Below are 20,812 nucleotides of genomic sequence, written 5' to 3'. Positions count from 1 at the left end.
AGCTACCGTGTCCATTCAGATTGCAGGTGGGATGATTGTCTACATTACACAAGTGTAACTGCTATTGTTACTGGGATACGTAGTATAAAGAGGTGTGTGATTGGCAAGGGGTGGACTGGTGCTCCCCGTGTCATCGCGGAAGGTCGACTTCGTGTTCTAGAACCCTCTTCCCCATTTGTCTGCAGTTCGGGTTGGCCACAGGTGTGAACAGAAGCAGCAGGGGCGGCAGGAGGCAGCGCAGGCCAGGAACTGGTGTCCAGAGCTTTTCCAACTGCCCTGGGGTCTCCCTCAGGCGCAAGGCCCGGTGAGCCACCAGCTGCTCCTCCCTGGTCCGAGGGGCAGGCGTGCTGCCGGCTGGACCCTGTGGCCTTCAGCGGCCTGCTGTCCTGGCCTCAGGGCCTTCCCCTCACCTGTCTCCTGGGGCTTAAGGCTCAGCGCCGGATGCAGAAAAAACTGTCCAACGAGACGCGTGTGGTCAAAGCCACGGGCCGTGCACACCGCCGGGCTGCCGCCCCAGGCCGGGCTGCTGATGGCGTCGCCTCTCTCCTAAGGCACCAAACTGGTCGCCCCTGCGGCCCTGCAGGGAGAGGGCCCGCAGCGCCAGGCCCTTAGACCAGAGGGAGGGGCACCCCTCGGGCAGGGGTGGGGGCAAATGGGACCCTGGCTTGTCAGCGCATGCGGCTGGGAGCCGGTCCCCGCCAGGCTTCAAGGGGTCCCGGCAAGGGGTCCCGGGACGCGACCAGCGTGGGCCCTGCGGGAAGAGGCCCTGCGCCCGGGCGTGGCCTGGAGCCTGGAGGCCCGGGAGCCGGCGGGGTCCGGGGTTGCCGAGCGCGCCCCAACACCCAGCAGCCCGGGCCGCGGGGGGCAGGCAGCGGAGGCAGCTCAGAGCCCCCGACAGTCCGCGGGCCGGACCCTGCCGGCAGGAACAGGAAAAGCGGCCACTTCCGGGGCGGGGCGAGGCGGGGGCGGGGCCTGCGCGCCGCCCCGCCCCCGGCAGCGTGCCTGGCGCTTCTTTCCGCATCTCTCTGTCCATCTGTCCGTGGTTTCGTCCGTGCGTCCCGAGCGCGCGGCCGCGGCAGGTGCGATGGGGTCCCCGGCGTCCCAGGAGGCGAGCCCGGGGGAACCCGGGACGGGCGGGGGCCGGGTTTTCCGGGGCGCAGGGCTCACCCCCGGCCGCGGCCGCCCGGAGTCGCAGAGGTCCCGCCCTCCTCCGGGCCTCAGTTTCCCTTCCCGCTCCACACGAGGACGTGGGGCAGCTGCGTGGGATATGGTGCCGCCCGGGGCCGCGACGCCCCCGCCCCGGCTCCTTGGGACGGTTGGCCTCGGTGGCTGCGGTTTCCTTGCGCAACACCCGCAGCCTGAGTTTCCTGCTGCCCGGGGTTCTGGGGAGGGTGCGCCAAGGGACACCCTGCTGGGCGACGGGCGCCCCAGGGCAGTCACCCCCTTTAGGGTGCTCACTGACTGTTAGCGGGTTGGGGCATGACGGGGCAGGGAGACACAGTTTCCCGCGTGGTGGGGTGGGCGCCTGGGGCTGCGATAACCGGGGGTGCCCTTGTGCAGACCCGCCACATCCCTACCCCGGCTGGATCGGAGCGCCCCCATCATGGGCTGGGGAGCTGGTGGGAGCTGCACCCCACGTCCACCCATCCGCCAGCAGCCTGCGTCCGAGACCCGGGTGGTCACTGTGGTTTTCCTCGGCCTCCTGCTGGACCTCCTGGCCTTCACTCTGCTGCTGCCCCTGCTCCCCGGGTTGCTGGAGAGCCATGGCCGTGCACATGTGAGCCCCCCGCCTTGTTCCGATGCCTGACCCCCATGGGCACTGCCCACTGCTCCCAGCCCGGCAGCGACTCCCCCAGCCCCTCACGCTTCCTCGTCCCCCAGGACCCTCTCTATGGCTCATGGCAGCGAGGGGTGGACTGGTTTGCTGCGGCCATAGGGATGCCAGCGGAGAAGAGATACAACAATGTCCTGTTCGGAGGTATGGCCCTGAGCCCCATGCTTGGAGCCACTAGAGTCCCATCGTGTTCCCAGACCCTCCCCTCTTCACTCCCTGGGCTCCTGCCAATCCAAGGTCTTTATCCACCCCTTCTTACTCCGAGACACAATCTGCTCCCTCTCTGAGTGTCCGCGTTGTCAGGGCCACCTCGGCTGGAGGTCCATGGCCTGGGAGTCCTGGGCCAGTGTGACCAGATCCTTGGGGAATGGGACTGAGATGTAGTGACCGTGACTCTGTCTCCTTCAGGTCTGATTGGCTCGGTCTTCTCAGTCCTGCAGTTCCTCTCAGCGCCGCTCACAGGGGCCATCTCTGACTGCCTGGGGAGGCGCCCAGTGATGCTGCTGTCCCTGGTATGGGTGCCCCTGGGGTGTGCTTGAGGGGCAGGCAGCTCCTGTCTAAGCCAGTCTGTCCCAGAACTGCTTCTGCCACCCATGGGACATCGGGGACACAAGTGGCCCTTGGGTGCTGCAGAACAGGGCTGGGGCCCAGGGGTGCTGTTAGGTTTGCTGGCCCCACTCTGGGCTCCTCCTGGTTTCAAGTGACCATGCCTGCCCCTTGGTCCCTGCCCTGAGGCAGGCAGGTCTGGCCACCTCGTATGCTGTGTGGGCTGCCTCAGAGAGCTTCGCAGCCTTCCTGGCCTCCAGGGTGATTGGCGGCATCAGCAAGGGGAATGTCAGTCTCTCCACGGCCATCGTTGCTGATCTGGGCTCTCCACCTGCCCGCAGCAGAGGCATGGTGAGTGTACACCTGGGGGGCAAGGGGCCAGGGGCTCCAGGGCCTGGGGTTCCCTCCTGGCTCAGGTGGTCTTCTCTCCAGGCGATCATCGGGGTGGCCTTCTCGCTGGGCTTCACGCTGGGCCCTATGCTGGGTGCCTTCCTACCTGTGCAGGCCGCACCCTGGCTCGCCTTGCTCTTCACAGTCTCTGACCTGCTGTTTCTCTTCTGTTTCCTGCCGGAGACGCTGCCCCCAGAGAAGCGGGTATGGTGGGACCCAGAAGCTACTGACAGGTCCCAGGGCTGGGGACTCGGTTCCATGGGCCTGAAGGGAGTCTTGTCGTGTGTGCCAGTCTTGGGTGCCAGGGGAGGCCAGGTTGTCCTCTCCCGGTGTCCAGAGGCTCTTGGAGACACACTGCCTCCTGGGGTCCCTGTGCTTCCCAGGTCCCCTGCCTCTGAAGTCTGGCAGGTGGGGTTGGAGGCCAGGCTGCTGGGTCCAAGCAGGTTTGGGTCATGCCCCTCCCCAGGCTGCCTGGCTTAGGGACCCCCCAGGCTCCCAGCAGGCCTCTCCAGTTCTGCCCCCTGCCAGGCGCCCTCCATCACCCTGGGGTTCCGAGCTGCTGCTGACCTACTCAGCCCTGCAGCCCTGCTCCGCTTCTCCGCTGTGGCCCATGGCCAGGACCCGCCTAGTGGAGACAGTAAGGAGCTGCCCCTCACGAGGGCGGGGCTACCCCAGCTGCTGTCAGGCTGTGGACCCCTCATGCCCTTGCTCCACTGCCCCCAGGGCTCAGCCAGCTGCGCCGCCTGGGCCTGGTCTACTTGCTCTACCTCTTTTTGTTCTCCGGCCTGGAGTACACGCTCAGCTTCCTTGTACACCAGCGCTTCCAGTTCAGCAGGTGGGAGTCAAGCCTTCCAAGGACCCCGCGTGGGGTACCCTGCCATTTCCCCATGTCCCGGGGCCCAACCCAGGAACGTGGGGCGGGCAGTGGCTGTCAGCGGTTCCCTGCTTGGCTCGGCAGAGCAGCGCTAGGCAGCCAGCCAGCAGGGCTGGGGCGCTAAGATCCCCGCCCTCCCAGCCTGCAGCAGGGAAAGATGTTTTTCTTCATCGGCCTCACCATGGCCACCATCCAGGGCACCTACGCCCGGCGGATCAGCCCCGGCAGGGAAATTACAACTGTGAAACGGGTATGGGGGCCCCCCCGGAAGTGGGGGGCACGTGGTCTCCTGAGCTCTGCTGGAAGCAGCAGGAGTGGGTCCTGAGGGCCACTGTGTCCCCCTGCAGGCCATCCTGCTGCTGGTTCCCGCCTTCCTCCTCATCGGCTGGGGGCACACGCTGCCTATGCTGGGCCTGGGGCTGCTGTTCTACTCCTTTGGTGAGGGTCCCTGCCAGGGCCGGGGGGTATGGTGGGGGACTGGTGGTCAGAAATGCCTCCAGGTCATGAGCTGTCTCTTCTCTGGGATGACGTGTACCTCACTCATGTCCCCCGTCAGCTGCCGCTGTTGTGGTGCCCTGCCTGTCCTCCGTGGTCGCCGGCTATGGTGAGAGGCCCTTCCTGACCAAGGCTGCCCAGGTGAGACGAGGCCGGCGGGCACCTGATGGCCCTCCTCTCTCCCCCACAGGCTCGCCCGCGCAGAAAGGCACGGTCATGGGCACACTTCGGAGCCTGGGTGCCCTGGCCAGGGCAATGGGGCCCATCATGGCCGCCTCAGGTGAGGGCTGTGGGACAGCACTTGGGCATGCTGTGACCTGGGGAGCCAGCCAGGCCTGGGGGGCTGCTGATCCCTGATGGGGGCCTCTCTCAGCTGCCTGCATCTGCTCCAGCCTCCTCCGTTCCAGCCACTTTACCCCACAGCTCAGTCCTGCCATCGTGGGGCTGAGGGGCGGGTGGGGGCAGGGTGGGCGAGGTGGACCCACGTCACTGCCTGGCTTTCTCCGTAGTATACTGGCTGGTGGGGGCCCCAGCCTGCTTCACCATGTGCTCGGGGCTCTTCCTGCTCCCCTTCCTCCTCCTGCGGACCCTGAGGCCTCCAACACAGACACTTAAGACCGAGTAACAGAGCCAGCCCAACCCAAGCTGGGGGAGCTGAGGCAGGAAGTCAGAGGCTGGCCAGGACCACTCTCCACTGCTGGCCTGACCCTTCCCTTCCTCCTGAGGCCCAGCCCAGGAAGTCCAACGTCTGCAGCCCCAGAGGGCCCTCGGACGCCCTCCTCCCCACTGGACGAGAGAGCAGCCCCGCCTGCTGCACGCAGAGCAGGGTCAGGGACTCCAAAACTTTCCAGGCTTCCGGTCTGCTTGTTTTGTGCTCCGAGGAGAACAGGCTATCAGCCAGGCATCTGAATGACAAATAAAGCAGCTATTTTATACCAAGTGCCTGTGTCCAGTACCCGGCGTCCCTCAACATACCACACACCCTGGGAGACCCAGGCGCAGCAGCAGCTGGGGCTTAATGCATCACAGCTCCCCTGACCCCAAGGCTGTTTCCCTTCTGCACGTGGTGAGGGTAGAGTCAGGTGCAGAGCCCTCTGAGACGGTCAGCACTGGCAAGGTGACACCGGGGGTGTGCCTGGTGAGGAGGACCCTTCTGCTGGGCTGTCCTCATCACAGATCCCAGACTCCACCCGTCTGCTCAGCCCAGGCCACGCTGACTCCAGGGGGCGCTCAGTCTGTAGAGGACACAGCAGTCAGGACAGCTCTGGCTCTCCGGTGCTGAGGGCCCTGCCCAGCTGCCCGAGTGCCACCACCGCCAGCCCCAGGGAGGGACAAGCAGGCAGCTCTGGGTTAGAAGGTCCTCCCCGAAGTGACAGATGGTGTGTCAAGAAATAGTTGGGGCCCTGGCCGGTTTGGCTCAGCGGTTAGAGCATCAGCCTGCGGTCCTGAGAGACCCGGGTTCGGTTCCCGCTAAGGGCATGTACCTCGGTTGCAGTTTGTCCCCGGCCCTGGTCGGTCGTGCGGGTGGCAGCCACTCGATGTGTCCCTTTCACATCTATGTTTCTCTCTCTCTCCCTCCCACTCTACCTGAACAACAAAAAAAATGTCCTCAGGTGAGGATAAAAAAAAAAAAAAAAAAGAAATACTTGGGGGGGGGGTGTCTTTTTTGGGAACATGAGACAAACTCCTGAAGTCCTATTTTAAAGAAATGAAAGGGATTAAAACGTGAAACTGCTTCCCAGGTCTCGACAGGATACTGCTTAAAGAACTTTATTTGTGAGTAAAACGTGTAACAGTGAAGAAAGGACACGGCCTGCCCTCCCAAGCCTGTGTCCATGTAGGTGACTACATGGTGTGATACAAAGAGTTAAAATAAACTACAAAGTGAGGTGAAAGTCATTGCATATGTGGGATCAAGGAAGGGTCAAAGGAAGAGTCCGTGGCCAACGCAAGGACAGGGACGGTGGGGAGCCGGACACGGCAACGTGACACACGGAGAAGCAGCGCGCCCACCAGTTAGCGCGAAGCGGCAGTCAGGCCATGCAGCGGCCGAGGTCCTGCCTGGGTGTCGAGGTTGTGGGACCTGAGCCTGCGTCTGGCACCAGACCCCCAAGGGCCCCTCCCACCCCTCAGGGGGCCTGTCTGGGGCGGGGCAGGCTGGCTTGGAGCAGCTCCTGAAACAGGCCCCTGGAGGAGTCCATGTGGCCACCTGCTAGCTCCCACCAAGCAGCTTCACACTGTTCTCCAGGGGGTGGAGTTGGGTGCAAGGCAGGGCTCCACGTGTGCCGGGCACAGAGACTGGCAGGGACCGCCAGGGCCGACTCCTGCCTTGAGCTACTACTGGTCAGAACCAGGCATCTCTCAGGCCGGAATAAGGTAAGAGCAGACCCTCTCTGCTCTGAAACCTGCCCCAAAATAGGTGAACGGTGCTCTGCGGCAGGCCCTGGAGAGAAACTAAAGCAAAAAGTTGCTGCTCACGTTCACAGTTAGCAATGTAGGATGAACTGCAAATCTGCTGAAAGATTCTCCCCTCCTGGTAGACCCTCCCTACGACAGCACTTGAGGCCCCAGCGAGTAGGACACTGAGCCCTGAGTCTGGTTCTGGCCACGGGGTACTCAGAGTGGACCATGCACAGGTTGCGTTGGGCGTGCACTGGCCTCCAGCTCAAGTCCAAGTCACCACGGGGCCCTGGGCCGCTGGCAGGCACAGGAATGTTTTCATAGGACCACACCTTCATGTATATGAACAAAGTGAGATCACGGAGCAGATACGCCAGCAGGAAGCTATGAGTCTGATTCAGTCCCCTGGGACCTTAGGGTGAAGGGGAGCCTAGCAAGGACAGAGTGGGAGTTACTTCACAACAGGAGAGCAAGAGGTCAAGGCCAGAGCCAGCAGGGCCTCTGCCTGTGCAGCCAGAACCATGACTGAATGCCCCCAGGGAGCACATCTCTGAGGAGCAGACAGACGGGCACAGAGGTGGACACGGGGACCAAACCTCCCTGGACCTGAGACTGAGGTCCAGGTGTCGGGGGAGGCCACTGCAAGCACAGGAGGTTAGCACCGGTCCACATGGGGTTCGGTCAGGCGGGAGGGGAGCTCTAGCTACATGGGGGTGGGCTTTGCATCCCATTACACAGGAAGACAACACAAGACACAGTCGGTTTGTACAGGACGGGCCTTCAGCAGTCGCTCCTCTTCTTGCTCTTCTTCAGGAAGGAGGGGGTGCGGAACTTCTTCTTCTTTTTGGAAGGGGACTTGCCTGGAGACCCATCGCTGCCTGGGTCTGCGGCAGCCCCCTCCTCAGCGGCTGGGGAGGAGGCTTCTTCAGCCACCTGGGCTGGGGCCGGCTCAGGGCTGGCCACCGTGGAGGACCTGGCAGGGCTTGGAGGGCCATGGGCTTCGCCAAGCCCCTCTCCCTCCTCCTTGTCCAGTGTTGGGAAGCCAAGCGCTTCTGAAGGCTCATCAGGGGACAGGTCGGGGAGAGTGGGCTTAAAGGTGGCGGCATCGCTGTCGTCTCCGAAAACAGAATCCCGCAGCAGGTCTAGTGGGCGGGGGAGGGAAACAGGGTTCAAGGGCGACTGCCTAGCCCTCAAGAGGACCTCAAGGTAGGCAGCACCCTGCACAGCACTGCCACTGGAATGGCTCCAGAGCATGTTATTAAGACAAAAGTAAGAAACCTGAAGGCATGTCACTACTTCGAGGCTAGATGGAGCCAATCGTCCCCAACACAGACTCCATATCAGGGTGGTCTCCAGCTCCTTCTCAGGGAAGCATGCCAACAAAACCAGGCTCAGGCACAGGGCCTCAGTCCCCAGTCAGGGAGGTCAAGGAAAGCTGGGGATATTTTCAGTACGCAGTGTGCTGTGTAAAACCCCTGAAACAAGGTTGGCTCTAGACAACCTAAGGGCACATCAGTAGCCATGAAATTAAGCCTAAATTTGGATCCACAACACCTGGTCTCCCCTAAGGGGAAAGCCACGGAAAAGTGGACACACGAGTTAACTCCCAGACCATGTGCAACACCAGCATCAAACCAACAGCCATGTGGGGCCGAAGGATGGGTTAAAGGAAGAGATGAACCACCAGGTAGGAGAAAAGGGCAAAAATCAAGCTATTTAACAATCTGAACGGGAAACATAAAGAACAGAATGTCATTTGTCTTCAAGCAGCAGCTGGAAGGCTGGTTTGTAGTGAAACTTCCCATCACCAGGATGGGGTGAGGGGAGACCAGGTTTGCAGAGTTTTTTTTTAAAGCCTGTAAGTTATAAGCAACTGGCAGGTTAGGAACACCAAACAGTTTAGTACTTCAACAAAAAAGGCCAAACCTCAGGAGAGCTAAAAGCAGGTGACAAGTGGCCACAGGAGGATTGGGCCCCAAACACTGAGCACTTGCCCCTCGGAGACTGGCGATGCCCAGGAGAGCTGAGCGCCTCCCTCACGGAACCGGAGCAGGAGGAAGTTAGGAGTCACTCTGCAAGCATGAAGCATGCAGTGGTGGCCTGTGAGTACTCTGGGAGCCTTTATCACTGAGCCAAATGTCACATTAAAAAAAAGCTCCGGCCTTGGCCGGTTTGGTTCAGGGGTTGGAGCATCAGCCTGCGGACCAGAGAGTCCCGGGTTCGGTTCCTGCTAGGGGCACTTACCAAAAAAAACCAAACAAAAAAACTCCATCCAGCTGGTGTGGCTCAGTGGTTGAACGTCGACCCTGCACCAAGAGGTCGCTAGTTCGATTCCCAGTCAGGACACATGGCCAGGTTGTGGGCCCGATCCCCAGTAGGGGGGCGTGCAGGAGACGGCCAATCGGTGTTCTCTCATCGATGTTTCTATCTCTCTCTCCCTCTCCCTTCCTCTCTCTCTAAAATCAATAAAGAAAAAAAATAGCTCCAAATGCTGCTCCACATTAAGCTTAAGCACTGAGCTTAAGAAAAGGTCCAAACACATGCGACTGCCATGCAGCAGGTGGCAACCCCGCCCCGTCTGAGCCTGTCCAGACTGTGTCTTTCCTCTCAGCAATCATGAGTCTCGAAGACTGGACAGGACACGCCCTACGGGCTCCTGAAACCCAGAGTGCTTGCACTGCTGCTGTGGTCCATGGGGGCCTAGGAGCAGGCTGCCCACCACAGCTCCAGGTACCTGAGCCCGTTCCAGGGAGGACTGGGTACCAAAGGGGTTGGGGGTCGCAAGACAATGTTTTTATTTTGAACAAACAGAAAATAAAATGTAAGAAGCAACACAGAGGCAGAATGAGGCAAAGCACAGGGAGCCCGGCTGGCGGGTGTACTTACTATGGTAACAGGTGCTCTTTAGCACATCCTCCCGCTTGCAACGCAGCCACAAGAAGAGAAAAGCACAGGTAGAGAATCTACACATCCAGTCACAGCCACCAGGTCACAGAAGGAGAATGGCCAAGCCATTCTTGTGGACACAGATGGGGTGGAAGGTGAGCCCCAAGCTCCCGACAGACATGGGAAGCATGATGGATAAGACCAAGGGACAGACACGCAGGCCACACACCACAGACATGCAGTGGGTGGTCTGAGAGGCCAGCGGAGGCCAGCGCACTCCATGGACTGCTAACACGGCAAGTCAAATGACACCCTGCAGCCCAGACAGCACAGAGGACGTTTCCAGAGGTGTGACCCAAGCACAGGAAGGCTTAGGGAAAGTTGAAAGTGGGCAGAACTGGCATCACAATGAAGGTGGGTCCCAACCCCTGAAGTCTGCCCTCCCACCATGTGACATCTCATCACAAACCTGTTTGGCCTCGTGTGACCCAGGACAGAGTGGAAAAGGAGCAGAGGGGCCTGGGGCCCAGGACCACCAGCTGGGCTTATTCCCACGCTAAGGCACGCGACCTTGCCCGTGTCAGCTGCCACCCCTCCACTGGACAGAACACACAGTCCACTCTCCCATCCGCCGCCATGGACATCCGTCCACACCGAGCCATGCGCCCTCCCGCATCCGGGGAGCTTCGCTGGCCCCCAGCCCAGAGCTCACCTTCCTCCAGCTTGACGGGGGTGGTGGGGGCAGCAGGGTGCTCTGGAGGACTGCCATCTTTCTGCTCTGTGGTCTCGTCCAGACACTCTGCAGGTGAGCAGAAGGTGAGACGGGAGTGGTAAGACGCCACCGTGAGCCTGCACCCCCATCAAGGGCAGCAGGCCCTCTGCTGTCTCGGGGAGGATGTGTTTCCGAGGGCACGTCCCAGAGACCAGGAAGGGCCCGCGGCCATGGCCCTCTTCATCTTTTTCCATTTTCCTCCCCAAAAGAGAATGTAGGAAATAAATTATTACTGGGGTGTGGATCTGAATTTCAGAAAATTTTAACTAACTTTGGATATAAAAGTAATTTCTATTCTTATTCCCAAAAGAATCTGCCATAGCTGCCTCTGTGACACACTGTGACTGGTGACCACTGACCTGTACCCTCCTGTCTTCCAGGGAAGAGCACCTCCCACCATGTCCTCACCATCCAGCTGCCCCCATTGCTGAGCAGCCCAGGGTCCTAAGCACCCTCACACTCCCTCCAAAAATGCTACCTGAACATTACTTTGGTTTTAATTTTTGTGGTACATTTTCTACCAATAATGGAAACTTGGCGATTGTCACACACATTTTCCTTTTCTAAAGTACAGCATGCTGGTAAGGACCAGGGGAAACACTGCAGAAACTAGGACCCAGGATATAGCAAGTCCCAAGTCTGCCTCTTATCAGGGAAAAACACATCCTAATACACCCCAATGTTATCCTAGCTCCTTAACTCTCCTTCTCTCAGGTCAGCTTCTGCAGTAATAGCTCAGGATCCCTAGGTTCCTTATTTTAAACAAGCAGCTATAATCAGCAGGGCCTGTGACCTCAGAGATGCCCACCTACCTTCCTACATCTCCCTTCCTGTAGCCAAGTGCCCACCAACAAAGGCCTTCACATCTCCTCCCTGAGACCCAAGTCTCTCTTCCTTCCTCTCAGAGGTGCTGACCTTGACAGTCTGTGTTTTACCTGCGGCACACAACCTGGCCCCATCCCAAGGGCCAGCACCAGTGCCGAGAGGGGGTCTCTGGAAGGGTCCAAAGGGCAGACACACATACCCGTGCACAGGAACTGGGACAGGGCGCAGGACCAACAGCTCAGGCCCACACACCACCCCTAGTTCCTAGACTATGGCAGGCAGGCAATACTGTGGCTGAGACAGCTCTCCGAGGGCCATGTGCGCCATGCAAGGGAAACGACCGCAATCAGAGTGGCTGAGCCGATGGGCAGTCTTAACTTTAATGCACATCTAATGGAAAGTGACAGGCAGTAACAGTGTCACACATTCTAGAAACAATTCAGCCATAGTATTTTGCACAACTCAAATGTCAATAGCAGCAACATAATGCACTAGTTGGTCTAAAACAAGCTAAATGGGGGCAAGGCAGAGGCTGTCTGGGGAGCAGTGCAGAGCCCCAGGGTAACCCCACTGGCCCAGGAGAGGGTCGCCAGCACCACGCCCTGTGGGACTTCACTCCAGGAGGGCCATTCCCAGAGGGCGCACTGAGGGAGGCGTGGGGGCCACACTTGACACCTGAGGCCTCAGGGCAAAGACCAGGGTTGAGGGTCAGGCCCTGCAGATAGTAGTGTGCACCTCCTGGTGGGAGGACATCCATTCCTGGTACCAGTCACGGGCGCTCAGAGAAAGGGACTCGGGCCCACTAGAGCCTTCATAATAGAGGCAGGGGAGACTGCTCCTCTTGTTGGTTCTCAAAGTATCTGGACCAAGTTTTCCAAATGTGAAGTTTGAAACTATCTGCTCCATGAGGTTCTGGCTCCTAGAGCCATTTATTTTCTCTCGCTGTAAGAGTCCGTACCACTTAACAGAAACGTGGCCTCGAGGTAGTGGCCGCCAGGGGACCATCAGGGTGCACGGAGACGAGGGCACTCCCCGCAGACCGCAGTGAGACCAGCGCAGGCCCACTGGGAGAGAAAGCTGAGCGCTGGCGCAGACAGGACTGTGGCCTGGGGCCAGGCTGTGCCCCACACAGTTGCTGACTGTCCCAGAGGAACCCTTATCGCTTCGCGTGGACAGCAATCCAGCTGGAAGGACCAGCACAGCCCGCCACATCCTGGCCTCCCCGGTGGCAGTATACCATGGTGCTGCTGAGGCCACGGAGGCCCTGTGTCCCCTCCCTTCTCCCTGCTTCCTCCACATTTCATGGAGGCTTCTGATACCAGGGCACCTCCAGGCCCAATCTCCCGTCCACCATGTGTGTGGCAGCACAAAGGAGTCGGTAGTGGTCACACAAGTACTGTGGGCCCAACCAGAGCACTCACAGGAGCGTCTGACCTTCCGTTCCCTCTGGGACTACCTGAGTGAAGAGGGAAGCAGTGTGTACTGAGGAACTCCGCCCGTACCCAAACCCCTCCAGTACAGAAGCGCTCACCTGCAGACCTGCCTGCAGACCTGCCTGCAGACCTGGCCCTCCCCACGGGCGCTCACCTGCAGACCTGCCTGCGGACCTGCCTGGCGCCTGGCCCTCCCCACGGGCGCTCACCTGCAGACCTGCCTGCGGACCTGCCTGGCGCCTGGCCCTCCCCTCGGGCGCTCACCTGCAGGCCCCTTGTGCTTGAGCTCCACCTCCCTGCGGTACTCCTCCAGATCCTGGTCAGTGAGCGTGTTGAAGGGGTTGGGATCCTTGGTGCTCACAATGACACGGGGCTGGTACTCCTTCTCAATGATGGCTTTGGAGGCTGTCACCAGCTCCCCCTGTGGACAAAAAGGAATGCCGGGTTTGCAGGAGCTCTGCCCACCATGACTCTCCCTCCTCCCTGGCCAGGTGGGGGAGTGGGTCAGCTTTCAGGGGCATACAGACATCCGCGAGGGTCAGGCTGAGCTACAGTCTTCAGTGGTAGAAGACACAGAAACACGATTTTGATGCAACAAAATAAATGCAACAGAAGAAAAGAATCCTAGGCAAGTCCTCAGGTCTCAGAAGTGAAGGCAGCAAAGGCAGGTGGACAGCAGACAGCGCCTCCAGGACAACCTCATGTCCTCACTGACAGACAAGAGGGGCTCTTTAAGGCAAGCACCCTCCTTACACTGAGAGAATGTCACAGACTGCAACACTCAGGTAAGCATGCTGAGAGATCTGTTTCCATTCAAAGAGCACAGATAAATTCTGTTCTTTTGACACTGAGAGAACAAAATATCCCAAAATGCCAATATCTGTCTGAGGAATTTAGAAAACAGAATTTGAAGAAGAGAAATAAAAGCGAAGCATTGTGCAGCACCAAGATGGCTCACAGACCATGCCCAGTATGCCAGGAGGAGGCGGGGCAGGTCCGGGAGGGAGGGAGGGAGGGAGGGAGGCAGGCAGCCCTGAGGCGTGAAGGCCCCTGCACATTCCCCTGCACCACACAGCGCTGTGCCCCACACTCAGCCTGACCAGCCCCCGAGGGCTCAGATGTCCACCTCTGAGAAAGTTAGCTGGCACTCACGCACATGCCCATTACTTAATGAGAGCTTCCAAAAACAACTGAGAAGAGGAAAATCCAAAATCATTTTGATGCCAGGCCAGGTCCATCAGCACTCTCCTCAGTGAATGGTAAACGTCAGAGGGAGACAGCGCCCCAGCAATGTGCCCTGGAGACAGAGCCAGAAGGAGGCCAGGGAACCTGGACTGAGTGGCCCTGTCCCATGGGCTGGATAGAGTCTGGAGCACTCCTTGACGGATTCGTGACAGTGACACAGATCCCAGGGGACAGAAGGAAAGAGCCCATGGAATCGGCACCCTGTGTTTGGAGAGACGTGAGATCAACGTGACCTGGGTGGGTCAGTCAGCCCTCTTTCTGACCAGGCCTGACCCACGTCTACTGGCTTTTCATTCAGAAGCCGCGCTGCCTTACGAAGACAGGGACTCGAACCCTCTGCTACTCAGCAGCCCTGTGGCCTGAGACAAGCCCTTCCCCGCCCCCGGCCTGCGGGGCTGGCACGTCGAAGGGCCCTGGAGCAGACACCGTGAGTCCCAGCACCTCGCAGGCTGCCTGCGCGTCCTGCGCCACGGCCAGTGAAGAAAGGTGCTATGAGGTTTGAGAGAAATGCTTACATTCATTTAAGTAAAAAGTTCAAAATTAATAAAGGAAATAAAATAGCAAGAACTGCCACAGAGATGCCCCTTGGACATCAAGGCCCTTCCTGTGCCATACGGCTGGTTCCCTCCACCAAGGCAGGGGCTCCTTCCTCAGCAAGGGCCAAGCTATTGTTAGGAAAGAGAGCAACGCCAAGCCCTGTGGGGAGCAGCCCAGGCTGAAAAATCAGGCTGTGAAGTGGCTGCTCCCTCCAGCAGCCCACGTGGATGCTGTTGCTGCGTCCTTCATGTCTAGGCCCCTGTCATGGGCTCCAAGCACAGGAGATCCCAGCCACTCCTCTGCATGCAATGACAGCCCCATTGCTGAAGCTGGGCAAACCTGGTCTGGTGACCTGACCTCTCCGAGCATCAGGTTTTCACCTGTAGAATCTAAACAGATTCAAATTTACATTCTCAGGGCTGGGCCATGTGCATACCAGGTGCTCAACACCAAGTGCACATAGGTGCGGCAGAACTGGACGTCTGGACTGCACACACTGGACGGCAGAGTTTTCCCTGTGCTAGACAGCTCTCAGTGTGAATCTTCACACCCTTCTCTAACGACTCACTTCACTGGAATCAAATCCAGAAGGCGGCCAAAACGACTTCCAGCCACGTACTGGCATGCACAATGCTGAGTCAAGAGAACTTCGTCTGGACTTCCTGTTCCCTTGGACACTGGAGTAGGGAATATGGCTGGCAACCCGCTGCCCCTTCTACTGTTAGAAGCCAAGGGACAGATGGAAGCAAAGGAAAGTCCTTCCAGGAAAGCACCAACTTCCTTAGTCCCAGACACCCGTTCCTCAGGTACTCAATCGGGAGAGCAAGTCTCTGCACACTTGCTTCACCTGGCAGAAGGCATTTTCAGTACATTAACAAGCACAGTCCTTTGCACCTGCTCAAGAAGTTCAACTTGCCAGCAAGCAGTGCACCTTCCAGAAGGAGCTCCGGGATCCGTGCTTTGTGGTCCACACACAAAGACACAGAGACAACCCTAGTCAAGGACATGAGAGGAATCAAAGTACATTCTCACCACCAAAATGAAATATGTTTTATCGTGGGTAAAAGACCAAGGGTGCAACTGTGAGCACCCGTGAATAGGGTGGTGGGGAAAACACAAGCTGGAATAGGAACTTATGCACAGGGACCTCCTCAGCTGGGCTCAGTGCCAAGTGGCTTCCTCTGCTGATCTCGCTTGGACACGGCACTCACAGGGTCTAGTCTGGTGTTCCGACTTGTGAAGGACATGGGACTGGCCAGGAATCCCACTCCTACCGCCAGCTGGGGAGGGGCCTACGTCTACACTCCATGACACATTCTCACAGGTGCCTGACGCACACTCAAGCCTGAGCACTGCTGGACAGAGCAAACCAGCACTGTGACTGGATGAGGAACTGGCCAGAACAGCAGCCTTTAATACAGCTGACCAGTCTGCTTCTAGGTAGGCAGCCCTAAAGATACAAACAGAAAGCCTCAGAGGAGGGGGGGTTTGGGGAGGAAGAGATGAACCACAGAACTTACATGCATGTATGCATGACCAATGAACACAGACAACAAAGCTGGGGATGGGACGGGGGGGGGGGGGTGTCAATGGGGAAAAAATGAGAAATATCTGTAACAAAAACAAATTAATAAATAAAAAATTAAAAAACAAACAAACAGAAACCACCAAAAGCAATCTAATGCCAAAGAGCCTGTCCGAATCGGCTCTACCCACAAAGCTGGAGGGCAACTCCACTCAGTGAGCCCCATGACTCACGGACTCAACACACCTGACAGAGAAGAATGCGACGCTAACAAGATCACACAGGTTGGAAGCATGAAAACAAGCTGACAGGAGCAGGAGGCCGTCTCCCTTCCATGCACTGTGAAGCTTCTCTAAGAATGGTCACTAGCCCTGGCCGGTTTGGCTCAGCGGTTAGAGCATCCGCCTGCGGTCCAGAGAGACCCGGGTTCGGTTCCCGCTAGGGGCACGTACCTCGGTTGCAGTTTGTCCCAGGCCCTGGTTGGTCGTGCGGGTGGCAGCCACTCGATGTGTCCCTTTCGCATCGATGTTTCTCTCTCTCTCCCTTCCTCTCTCTCCCTCCCACTCTATCTGTACAAAAAATGGAAAAATGTCCTCGGGTGAGGATTAAAAAAAAAAAAAAAAAAAGAATGGTCACTAGAAGTACATTTTAAAGACGAGAAAACAGGACCCATAGAAATAATACATAAATAAGCAAAATAATGTTATTTGTGAGGATTCCACACAGGAATACAGACTATTTGGAGCAAATCTGCTTCTCTGGCAACTGGAACATGGATAAATGATACTTGCCTGTCACTGGAGGAGTGTTAACTGAGAGAGAGACCCTGAGCACACCCTCTGGACATAGGGTAAACAACTGAGACCTACCCTTGGAGCCGCCCTCTGCCCTTGGCTCCGGGTCTTGCACACCGGCAGCCTCAGAGCTCAGAGCAGGCAGGTCTCCTACCTGGGCACGTTATACCAGGTGGATTTCCCACCTACTGAACACTTTAGGTATGGGTGTAGTTGGAGAATAATAATTTTGGGTTTTGAATTTTCACAAGTCTTTTTCTCCCTTGCAACATTAAAAAAAGTATCTAGGTTTTACTTTAAAGGTCAAATTAAACACATTTCATCAACAAGGGCTTCCCGCTTCTCTAAAATCAATCTTTTGATCGTACCACCTCCGATGGCACGCTCATCACATCCACAGCCACAGCTGAGCAGGCGAAGGGAGCAGGTCACACGGGAGCACCGCCAGCACTAACCAAAGTCCCATGCAGAACCTCAGAAAAGCACCCCATCGCTAGGACTGCCACTTCTCAGCAACAATCAGAATGCTGGAAGTTGTAAAGACAACCTCAGACACATGTTCAATAACAGCCGGGCAGGCAGGCGGGGCCTGCACCATCGCACAGGTGCTTCAGAGGCCGTGTGCAGCCGCGCGGTAACCAGGACACTGCAGCGGGAGCAGGCAGGTGAGGGACAGGCGCAGAAGGCAGCGCGTGCTGACAGGCGGTGGAGGGCAGGCAGTGAGTACCTTTCTAAAAGAGAGAGATTTAGCTGGACTAAAGGTCTGCTCTGTGAGCTCGAGCCCTTCGATTGTCTCCGTGCAGTCAGACAGGGGTGCGTCCTGCAACAGTAAACTGAGTCAGCAGAGCCCCAGGCCCAGCTTAAAGTACCAGCCGGGTGCACAGGACGGTGCTCTGAGAGCATGCAGCACAGACAGCCATCACGAGGAAGGCAGTGGGGTGGCGCTGCCACGTGCAAGCACAGACCACAGGACCAGGACCACGTCTGGCCAGTCAGAAGAGGGAGGACAATTTCTTACCCTGTAGTCATGTGCAAGGCTTCAGTGCAACTACTTACACCAGTACCTTCAATGGACCCGAAGGCACTGTCCCTTTATAGAAATGTGGGTCACTGTGGACCACAGTGACAAGTACCTTCTGTGGCCACCTTCCCCAAGCAGCGCTCCGCTGCAGATACAAGTCCCCCAAGCCCCCTCATCTAGCATTTTATATGGTGCACAGCACTGCAACTGGGCGAGCCAGTCCCCAAGCACGGAGCCAGCCCCACACAGGCAGGCACCGCAAGGAGCGTGTGGGAGGGACTCGCCGGCTCGCCTGTGCTCGGCCTACAGCTCAGGGGCAGCAGCTAGTATATCTGACCATGATGGTCTTCAACAAAGACTGGTTGCCTAGAACACGTACCTCATACTCATTCTCTCTCAACTTACAAAAATAATTTCTGAGCTCTCACCTGGACGAGGCGGCTCCTGTCCATCGATGACACGCCACACAAAACCTGGGACTGGGGGCCGGCTGTCTTAATGTCCTGTAAGTTCTGCTCTCGGATCTGAGGATGGCAAGAAGGAAAACACATCAATGGCACAGAGACACCTCATACCCCACCGCCACGTGCCAGCCACACCTCCCACCTGCCCCTGGCCCCACTGGTCCTGCGTGACCACCCTGACTGCTGGATGGGGCTGGTCCTGCCACACAGTAATGCGTGGGTCTGAGGTGCGGGAGGACCCATTCCTATATTCTGCCCCTCTGGGTCACTTGAGGAAGCACTCACTCGAGGGGAATACTCCCTATGTGTCCATCTTATCGGGACACGGTGAACACGGGAGGTCTCATGTTCTGATAAATTACACATTCACAGCTCTCTACTGAACCCTGGAAGTCAGGACAAAGGCTCTGCTTGCTAGGGACAGGCTGTGCAGACTAGTTCTGCCCTGCTGTGTCATCGCAGTGCAAGAACCACGGGCCCCAAGCCGCCTGCTGCTCACACGCCTGTTAACACAACAGCAGAAGCAGTGCAGAGGTGGCCTCAGCTGCATAATGGTGGCAGCAGAAGCCCTGGACCACAGCAAGTGCACCCTGTCCTGCCCACCCACGGCAGCCTCCGCCCTCCCACAAAAGAGCACGCACCTTGTTCCTCATCTCCTGGACCTCTTTCGGGTTTGTGTTCAGTGGAACAAACAGGTTAGGGACAGCAGAGGTGGAAGTTCTATGTCCATCCTCTTTAGTCCACTGTAATATCAAGCAGAGTCGGGAGGTTAGAATTGGATCAGCAATAAGTGACACCATAACATCCAATCTGTCCAACTTATCTCATATCTGGTCATGCACTGAACATCACAGAGAATGAACCAATGACCACACTGTGCCACCACAGCAGTCGAATGGGGCAGGGGGCACATCCAGACGGAAACCAGGAATGGTGAAAGCCAGAGTCATGACTGACCAGCCAGGGCCATTTAGAAAGCCCAGCTAAAATCTAAGGTCTGACACAGGCTGACGAAGGAGCTGTTCCCATAACTCCCGTGTACTAGCCAGTGGGGACCCTTCAGAGCACATTGGTTCACCGCTCTGAGCATCGTCAACACCAAAGCCAGCTGGAAGCATGAGATGACAGGGTCATGGAAAGCGATGTGAGGTGCTGCCCAGAGGGACGGAAGACTGGGGACTAGAAAGCAAGAGTGGGCATCACCAGAGCTCACATTAAAATGAACTACAGCATCGGAATGCGCTGTCGGCACAGCTCTTTCAACCCAAGAAGAGTGCTGAATGATGGCTGACGCACCTGGAAGATTTGCTGATGTCGAATATTTTATATAACTTTGAACTTTGAGAGTTACAAAAATATCCCAAACGAACTTGAAGCGCTGTGATCCTTACTAGAAGGCTGTCTTAGGTATCAGTGCATACTGTCAGCACCTGTGCCTGTCACCTGTTTTATTTTGGATCTCCAATTAAATAGGCCCTTTTGAATCACATTGTAACTCAGGCATGAGTAGGCACTGAGCATTAAAACAAGCCCACGTTGGAGAGCAATGTTATGCTTTTCAGAGTATTTTCAAGAGGCACTAAGAGAGCCATAAACCGTAAGACTTGAAGCAACAGGAGCGGCAGATGCTCAGCCACCGGGACGGAGTGCGATGGGCATGGAGCTGGGAGGTACTCACTGACGTCATCTTCCGATTAAACAACTCCAGCCTTTCATTAAAGACAATTTTCAGTCAAAAAATGAAAACAGCAACCTCAGGAGTTTGACCGCATTTGCAAACTTGAAACAATTACTGAGTGAGTGGACCAACCTGGGAGCACGCACGAGGCGTGTTACTCCGGAACAAGGAACCCGTTCCAGTGCTGACCAAGGTCTCCCTCCATGCCAGCACTGACTAAAACACCCGAAGAACATCACACTTTTTCACACTAATAGTACATGTAGCTCAAAGCTGCTGCTACACACACACTTCGGAAAAACTCAGCACAGTCCACGGCACCACATGCTGATAGCAGCCGCAGAGTCGTTCAGGCCCACTCCCTTTAACAAGTACAATCAGTGAAAACAAAACAAATAACACGGAAAAAGGAAAAAGGGAGAGGGACAGAGGGAAAAAAGGCAGGAGGGCAGGAGGCAGGAAGGAGGGACAGGCTCAGATGCTGAGCTTCTGCCCATATGGGTGGCATGTCTGCTTAGGGGCATAGAGGCTCTCACCAACCGTGCCTCAGGAAAACACCAGAACCACTTGAGAGGACAGGACTTTCTTTTCAATACATCTATAAAGTAAGAGACTGTTATGAGGGGCTAGGAAGCCCCATTTTCTTACTGGGTGCCCATTGTGCCTGACCTCCTTTCATCCGCGCTACCGAACTAGTCATGCAGAGGTGGGTCTGTCCCTGCCTCCATGTGCTCACAGGGCTCCACTGCAGGAGCAGGGGGACTGTCACAGGCCAGGCTGGGGGCCATGAAGACCGTCTTCATAGAGGCGTCTGAGTGCCAGACTTCGAGGATGGCTCGGGGCCGGGTGACTACAGGCGGGAAGCACGCTGGCGGCAACCAGCGCTGGTGCCTGCGGTGGCCTGCGCTGCACTTGGGTCATGCCACACCCAGCAGGAGTCAGAAGACTCTCCGCGATGGCCGTCTACTCACATGCAACAGTCCATGCAGGAGGCAGCTGCTGAGAGCGTTCGGAGGCTTTGGGACAGAAGCAGGGGGAAGCTAACAAGAGAGGACCTGGGCAGCCGAGAAAACACCGTGAGCCCAGAGGGGAA

At 57.4% G+C, this 20,812-nt stretch overlaps 2 protein-coding genes across 9 annotated transcripts in view; one reads left to right on the top strand and one right to left on the bottom strand.

The window, feature by feature from the left end:
* The first annotated feature begins 997 nt into the window (after positions 1-997).
* On the top strand, positions 998-5,058 carry MFSD10 (major facilitator superfamily domain containing 10). Its single transcript, XM_036275100.1, has 13 exons — positions 998-1,079; positions 1,561-1,777; positions 1,882-1,978; positions 2,243-2,346; positions 2,573-2,731; positions 2,813-2,974; positions 3,299-3,407; positions 3,494-3,605; positions 3,786-3,894; positions 3,992-4,082; positions 4,201-4,248; positions 4,330-4,419; positions 4,649-5,058. The coding sequence occupies exons 2-13, from the start codon at positions 1,604-1,606 to the stop codon at positions 4,762-4,764; spliced, it is 1,371 nt and encodes a 456-aa protein (XP_036130993.1). The 5' UTR covers positions 998-1,079; positions 1,561-1,603; the 3' UTR covers positions 4,765-5,058.
* Positions 5,059-5,867: 809 nt separating this feature from the next.
* ADD1 (adducin 1) overlaps positions 5,868-20,812 on the bottom strand; it is an 88,403-nt gene continuing 73,458 nt past the window's right edge. For 4 of the 8 annotated variants that reach the window (XM_036275049.1, XM_036275041.1, XM_036275026.1 and 1 more), the window contains 5 exons: positions 18,683-18,784; positions 18,006-18,101; positions 12,720-12,876; positions 10,138-10,224; positions 5,878-7,681 (listed from right to left, as the gene is read on the bottom strand). In XM_036275049.1, the coding sequence (XP_036130942.1) occupies positions 7,320-7,681; positions 10,138-10,224; positions 12,720-12,876; positions 18,006-18,101; positions 18,683-18,784 (804 nt within the window). In that variant the 3' untranslated portion in view covers positions 5,878-7,319. Of the gene's footprint in view, positions 7,682-10,137; positions 10,225-12,719; positions 12,877-18,005; positions 18,102-18,682; positions 18,785-20,812 lie in introns of all 8 variants that reach the window. The other 4 variants (XM_036275019.1, XM_036275013.1, XM_036275056.1 and 1 more) reach the window with 2 other exon arrangements.

Source organism: Molossus molossus, unplaced genomic scaffold (assembly GCF_014108415.1).
Source record: "Molossus molossus isolate mMolMol1 unplaced genomic scaffold, mMolMol1.p scaffold_m16_p_1, whole genome shotgun sequence".
NCBI classification, from domain to species: domain Eukaryota; kingdom Metazoa; phylum Chordata; class Mammalia; order Chiroptera; family Molossidae; genus Molossus; species Molossus molossus.
The sequence above is the reverse complement of the archived record's forward strand: the minus strand, read 5'-3'. Positions and strand labels throughout refer to the sequence as shown.